General features: G+C 43.7%; 1 protein-coding gene across 2 annotated transcripts; it reads right to left on the bottom strand.

Annotated features, from left to right (window-relative positions):
• APELA (apelin receptor early endogenous ligand) lies at window positions 2,183-6,979 on the bottom strand. Of its 2 annotated transcripts, none has more exons than XM_021396569.1 (3): window positions 6,748-6,979; window positions 6,376-6,486; window positions 2,183-4,357 (listed from the first exon to the last, which is right to left on the bottom strand). In XM_021396569.1, the coding sequence occupies exons 1-2, from the start codon at window positions 6,821-6,823 to the stop codon at window positions 6,398-6,400; spliced, it is 165 nt and encodes a 54-aa protein (XP_021252244.1). In that variant the 5' UTR covers window positions 6,824-6,979; the 3' UTR covers window positions 2,183-4,357; window positions 6,376-6,397. The 2 variants fall into 2 exon arrangements, with proteins under 2 accessions (XP_021252244.1, XP_021252243.1); XM_021396568.1 differs by having other exon boundaries at window positions 2,183-4,390; window positions 6,748-6,970.

The raw sequence follows: 7,596 nt of genomic DNA, 5'->3' as shown, positions 1-7,596 counted from the left end.
GCCACACCAAAAAAGGCAGTTTACAGTAACCGGGGAATTAACCCTTTAACTGCCCGTACCTTACATGATGTAATGATGTGGAATACCGACAACAATCACAAAACCATAACACTAAGGAAAAGTGAGATGTGTCATTCTTAATATCTGTAAGACTGTAGCGTATACTTTTGAAAAGTTGTAAGCTGCTGAGTGCTAAATGAATTCAAGACTGAGATGATTGAACTTGTGTACACACTTGGGGGTATGTATACCAGTAAGCCTGATGTCCCCATCCACCCAGGTAAGAATGTTTCTAAGAAGTAGAATTAAGGGACATATATGTATAATGAAGGGAAAATATGTTCTATAAAATAAGCCTTAGGCAGAGTTGCAGCAGGGAAGTTAGATACCAGGAGGTGTCTCTTTGTGGAGAGGGTGGCTGGAGAAGCAGAGAGCTACCCTCATCCCAGCACTAAGCCTGGTGTTCTACTGGCAGTGCTGCACTGTGCTCATCTGAAACCCACCCTTTGCTGTGAGCTTCATATGGGATGTTGGGTTTCTGACCACTGACAATGATTCAGAGTTGTTCCCCCAAACGTTTGTGTTATTAGTATTATTAGTATTCTGGTAGCTTCTGGCTGAGATGTTAAGATGAGCTAAGTGCTTTGTGTTCTGCTTCTTAATAGTGCCTAGTGGGAATTATTCTGTGAAACCACCTCCATGTTTCACCTCGCACAGGAAATCAGACTGCCAAACTTTTAACAGAATTTCCATCATTTAGAGTGCTGTTAAATTTCTTCTGCAGTCAAGCAGCTTCACCCTGCAGAAGGTCATCCTCACTCTAAGAAAGAAAGTGGTGTTGAAGAGCAAAGGCAGGCAGGCAGACAAAGATCTGACCTTGAGGTAACTGGAGAGACATTGGAGAAAAAAGCATCATCAGCATTGGAATTTGTTAGGCTTCCAGGCATCGTTGATAACTAAAGACAGGCTCCAATGTCTGTGCTGTCCAAGCTGGAGCCATTTCCCACTGCACAAACATTTTGCAAGCTGATCGCTAGCAGGGAAGATAAAGGCCATCTGCAGTAGTAAGAGATCAGCATGCTAATTGTGCTTGTCTGATGATAGTCAGGCATTTGAAACTTATTTACCATACTAATACTGATCCCGATTGACATTAATGCAAATCTTATGTGACCCTTAAGAAAATCTGGCTTTGTCTACAGCTACTGAGATATTTATAGCCTATGTATGTGATGTAAGGGAAATATTTCTAGTCTTTATTCTTCCATAAATTTCCTTTTTTCCTTTTGGAAAGGGAAGAAGTGAATTGTTTATTATTCTTTGGGAACAAACTAATCTGCTGTTTCTCACCACAGCCTTACGCTTACCTCTATTTCCTGTTGGTTCCACATAACCGTAAGACAAGGCATTAGTTGTAAGTTTCAGAAATGCACATTTTGGCTTTCAGAGTTTGAGGGCTGAGCAGACCTCCAGTCGGGTCTTTCAGTTTTTAGATTCATCTACGTAATCTCAGTTTTGACTTTGAATTGACAGCAGCTTTCCTTTAAACAAATGGAGAATTCAGCTGTTGTAGCAGTGTCCAAATACTGCATGTTTTTATACCTAATCACACTGCATCATGGAAAACTGTGTTTACCAAGGGAAGTTCATGTTGCACAAATCAACTAAAAAATTTCAACAAAGTCAAGGGCAAGTCCAACTCAGCTGAAAACAAGGTCCTTTGAAGCCCTGCTCCCACCAAATTTAAATGTAAATGATAACATGGTATTGTGCAGTAGGAGCTTCGCTAGGCTCTTGAATTGCAGTGTTCAAGACACTTAGCCAGCACTCAGGAATTTACTTATAGCATCTGACCTGTGAAGGGAGAAGTTACTGTGCATTTTCGTTTCTGCTGCTCTTCACACTACTTCCAGACTTCTTGTCCTGAAATAAGGAAAGGTCTTTTGCTCTAATTGGTGAAAACATTTGGATTCTAAGACCCGGCACCCTGAGCTAATTAAAAACCTTGCTTATTTTATACATAATGGCAATGCATGGTCTGGAATCTACTGTAGTCTTATGGTATTGTGTCACGTTAGAGCATGCTGTGATTACATTAAGCGGTAGTTTCAAAATAAGTTCTTTTTATGACTTTTACCAGAACTTAGCGTTTTTAAGATGATAGAAAATGTGAGGGAAATGCTTACACGAATAACTATTTATTTGTAACAAATTCAGTAAGAAAAAGTTTTATGTATGGATCCCGTGTCAATTTACAGTAAAACTAGAAGAAAATTCCTTCTTTAGGTGCATCACCTTTGACATCTGAAGAACAGCAATTCTGAACAGTGTACAAAGATTACATGAAATGAAACATTATTTGAAGTGCATACTTTTTACAAAATATACAATCAGCATATTAACATATCTATCAAATATTGCTATCGATGTCTTTCTCAAAGAAAATTTTGTTACCATCTTGCCTAAAAAGAACAGACATTTAAGATAATTTTGTAGAGGCTTTTGACGAGCTTTCTACGGCACTTTGGTGAGTGTTGTATTTCTTTTTACAGTCATAGAGGAACATGCATATATAGCTCTCTCCTATTAAATCTATATACTCATTTTTAAGACATAAGTGTTAAATAGTTACTCTTGAGATTTCTTGCTTTCTATAATCTCTGCCTTAGACATATGAGAAGGCTAAGTTAAATTAAAAAAAAAAACTAACTTTAATGGCAGCATGCTTCTGATTTTGGAAACTAACTCCAAAGATTTACCTTCGTGGCTGTTTGTTGGTATAGACAAGTTTGACTGTTTTGATGGCACTGTCAGCTTTTTCAAAAATCCAGAAAAAGGCAATATTAAACTTTCCTGTATACTTTCTATATAGAGCCATTTGATACTCTTGTCATATTTTTGCAGTACAATTCTGACTAGGGTTTCAAATTCTTAGAGATAAGGGGTTACATGTGGACGTTGATTAGGAAGTTTCAACTATCCAGTTTCAAAGATTGTTGATATTTATTAGTAACTATGCTTTATGAACCAGACTTCTAAAACTGAATTTAAATAATTACACTGCTAATCTTTGCTCATCCTTATAACAATTTCCTCTTTTCATAGAACTTTCAATATTTAAAACTAGTGTAGGGTCTTAAAAACCTGGATATGCCTAAATTTCAGGTTTGTTTCGGTTCCCCTTAATGAAAGGGTTGCCATGTTTTGCTTTATATGTAGTTGGTAATTTCTGCTGATATAAAAAGCTGTCAAAAGCTTATTTTTGACCTCTGGTGCAGAGAACAGCTTGTTTTTAAGTTCTTATTCATTGTAGTGCCATGTTCCTGGTATTCCATTCATTTTAATCACAGGAATCATGTACTACGGAACACCAGCGGTGAGGAGACAAAGGTTTCTTTTCAATGGTCTATTTTTATGCTCTATTTATAATGTTGTCATGAGTATTTTAGGAAAACTACTACAGAACAAGTAGATCTATACTACTGAACTTTCAAAAATGTTTTAGCTGCCTGGTTTGACAGCCCAGTTCAAGGAAACAAATGATAGGCTTTGCAGTAATGGCTCATTACACAGCAGGATGGGCTTGACCTTAAGGCCTGACTTGGGAGGCATATCAGTTTTGCAGTAGGTTTTGCATGACCCTTGGCTAATCTCTTATCTCTGTGTGCCTTAATTCTCTGCCTATAGAATGACGTATAATACTCCCTTTACTTTCTTATATCGTAAATTCTTCGCTGTGGGAATGCTTAGTGAAGCAGCTAGGACTACTGGCATGGTGCTGACTTTGGTGCTATTTAAAGTTATACATTCTATGTTACTATTAAGATAAATTCATTAAGATGAAATGTTAGGTGTTAAAACATACATATCATTAATATATGAAAGTACTAACTAAAAATGAACTTTAAGAGTTCTGTGTTGAAGTCTGACATCATTTCACATTAAATGTTGCCCGCACAGCCTGAGTTGAATATGGTCAACAGCACATCCACTTTCTTCATCTAAATAGTACAGACCATTAAGAGTCCCCTTGGACAAATCTTTCTTCATGCCACTGGAAATCCATTTCAGGTATCTGATGTTTGATTTGGTCTTAAATTTTCACCAATTATTCTAAGATTCAATTAATGTACATTTCAACCAGTGAAGCTTCATGTACAATGCTCCCCCTGCTTCTAGGATATGAGTCATGGGCCTTTGTTCCAGGTCATGCAGAATGTGATACACAGGACTGCTGAAAGTGTTCATTTCAGCTGGACTGCCTCAAAACAGGATTGCTGTGGCTCTACCGGGTCAGCTGTTGGCAAGCTGTGCTTAGAATGAGCTTCTCTGTCAGTGTAGTTGTTGCAGCTTTCTCCTTTAAGACAGTGAAAAGCCCATTATGAAATTGCTGAGGGGAAAAAATGAAATAAGAGAATATATCAGTTACAAAATACATGGTTGAAATTTGAGGGAATTTCTCATATTTGGGAACTTTTGAGTTAGAAAGCTAAAGGAGAAAAGCAATCACGATAAAAGCATCTCACATTGTTCCCCAGCTTTTTGTTCCATTTTTTCTGTACGTTAGCAGATGAAAAACCAAGTTCAACCCCTTCATCGTTTCACATTTTGTGAAAAAGAGAGGCTGCTGCATTCATCCCAGTTTCCAACCAACTGTTGAAATTCAGGATTAAGGGTCCATCCTGTTTGCATCTGCAATTAGCTTTATCCATATGTACAACTCCATTGAGATCAATAAGAGTACTCAGGTGAGTCAAGTTACCCAGGCATGTAAATATTTGCTGAATTAGGACTAAAACTGGAAGGGAATGTAAACGTAGATGGTAAATCCTACTTAAGATAAAGGAGCTGAGCACCCACAATCCTGACTAGGGTTGACAGTTCAGGTGCTTGTCACCCCTTACTCCCCAAGTTGAGCTTTATGCGTTCCTAAACAGCTTTATAAAACAGAATTCTCTTCAACTAAATGCCTACCAAGTAAACTATGTATTATTAAGTATAGTTTTGCTTCGTCACTGACTTCTTTTAATACAAGAAATCAGTTCCCTACATCAAAGGAGATAACTGAGAACAGCTTTCATCTTGATTTTCTGTAGGGAAAACAGTTGCATAAAATGTACACGTATCATCCAGCTAATGCACTCTCAAGCAAAATGCGTGACATACAGCTTCAGAGCACTTTACAGAAAATGTAGATGTTCTCCACACAGCCAATCCCCAGCCTACTGACTTGAAGAGGAAGAAGGGGAGTTAAGTTGCTCTTCTTAGGAACTGAAACAAGCCACTCAGATGTGATCCGAGAAGCGGACCTAAATTTCCTCCTGAGCTAATTTTGCTTCTGCACGCTGAATGAATCAATCTGACTGCTTATCTTTTTAGGTTTATACTTCAAGGAGACTCCCTCAACAATTTAAAGTGCCTCTTCTCAAAATTAACATAGCGATGAGATACAACAGTCCAGCATCCTCCTCGCACATCCCTTTCTGCTTACAGCTCAGCTCTGCCCTTCAGTCTGCAGCAAGACTGAGATTAAACTTCAGATCATAATCACTATCGAGCCTCAGCGATTTGCCAGTTTAATGTTCCACGTGTTTACAGGCCAGCACTATGCAGCAGAATGGTGCCTTTTTGGAGGGTTGCGTTGGGAGTGCTGAGCTCTCTAAGCAAGGCAGTTCATGCACTGACAAGAGTCTTGGTAATCAGCAACGAGTTTGACTTAAGTCTCCATTTTGCTCTTAACCGCTTAGTAAATTGAAACCTCTCCGTTCCATGGTGAGCAGGTTCTGCCATCATTTATTTATGATGCTGCCAAGCCTTGGCCTACAGCATTATTTTGATATACAAGTTTAGAAAATGCAGAACTACTGACTGCGTGTTTTATTCATCTTTAAATTTCAAGAGCCCCGGTTTCCTTTTGAAGCCTGCCCTATTTGCATATGCTACCTGCATGCTTCTGCAGCCACTTAGTATTCGAATGTATATGCCCTCATCAGCTATAAACCATTACTGTTTAGCACTTGTATAGCCCAGGATCGCAAAGTCTTTCACTGACGAGAGTTACGGTCCCCTTTGAAGTGGGTGAACGGCGCTGCCTTCATCTCACTGACAGCAGAGCGCTGCCGGGGCCAGAAATCCGCGGACGGCTCCGCGCTCCCTGCGGGGCGGTCCCTCAGACGCCCGCGGTGTCCTCTCAGCCCCTCGCGCCGGCGGACGAAGCACGCGCACCCTAAAGCCGTATTTTCAGAGCAAATCCCTGGGCCTGGAGAGCAGGCGAGACCACGTCTGCGGTTTGGTTAGAAACCACAGCGTCTTCACAGCAGTGCTGGGGGGGGTGCTGGCGCCGGCACCCCGCCCGGCTTTACGAGCGAGCGTTACCTTGCTGAGCTGGGCCGGGGGCTCAGGGAAAGGGCACGCGGGAGTGGAGCGGCATGCACCGCCGGTGTGAGCAGCTGTGTCGGTGCAGCTTCCTGCGCAGGGCCAGGTTGGCTGCGGGAGAAGGAGGCAGGGCGTCAGGCAACTAGTGCAAGTTTCACCTTCTCTCTCGGCGGGCGCCCCGTCCCGTCACAGACGGCCGCGTCGCTGCCCCCGGCTCTTTTCGTCCCGCGGGCCATGACACCCAGCCGGCAGCGCCCGCCCGCCGCCCGGCCCTGTTTACCCCGAGGTACGCGCGGTGCTAGCGCAGGTGTGCAGCGCACACGCGGGTTCCGAACCGCCGTCCGCAGTGCGGGAGGTGCGGGCAGTGCTTACCTGGTCTCTGCGCGGCGGCAGGCAGCAGGCTGGCCAGGAGCAGGAACACGACGCACAGCAGCTGCCGGAGCCTCATCCCTGCGGTCCGCGTGTGTGCAGAACGTCCGTGCCGCCCGCCTCACCCGTGTCACATGCCAGCGGCAGCCGCTCTCCCAACTAGGTTAATAGCACGGAGGGGCCGGAGCCTCCTTCTTTTCCCCGCTCCTTTCCTCCCTCTTTTTTTTTTTTTTTTTTTTCCTCGTCACTCCCCCTTGCTTTCCATAAGCAAACAATGAAGGAATGAGAAGCCCGTGTACACAGCGGCTCCCGTCAATGGGCGAGGAGCCTCCCGAACAATGCCGCCGCTCCGCTTCGTATTCAGCCCAGGCAGGGAGCGAGCTGCCCCGGGCCCCCTCCCCCGGAGCCGGCGGTCCCCGGCGGGGCAGGAAGCGCCCCTTTGTCCCGCGCCGCTCCGCAGGCAACGAGCCGCCAAGCGGCCGCCATTCAGCGCCCCGAGGCCTCGGGGGCCCTTTGTGCCGCCAAGCGCTCCCCGAGCACCTGAATGTGCCGGGGGCCATTTCCCAGCGGGGTTTGGGGGGTTTTGTAACTGTTACAAGGTTACAAAAGCTACTTGTTTAAAATAAGCCACAAAGGGTAAAATTCTACGTCGCTGTTGTTAATAGAAAACTATCCTCCAGGGCACTCGACAGCTCCAAAGAGCGGAGTACACTTTTTAACGCAAGTACTCCTGTTTGCTTTTTTTTTTCCACTGTTGTGGTTTTCTCCTTTTCCCGCCAAACTGTTCCGCTGGACAGCGCGCCCTCCTCACACCCCGCGCGCCCTTACTGCGCTGCTTCCTTCGTCCAGGTA

Source organism: Numida meleagris, chromosome 4 (assembly GCF_002078875.1).
Source record: "Numida meleagris isolate 19003 breed g44 Domestic line chromosome 4, NumMel1.0, whole genome shotgun sequence".
NCBI classification, from domain to species: domain Eukaryota; kingdom Metazoa; phylum Chordata; class Aves; order Galliformes; family Numididae; genus Numida; species Numida meleagris.
This window is presented reverse-complemented; position numbering and strand designations above follow the sequence as displayed.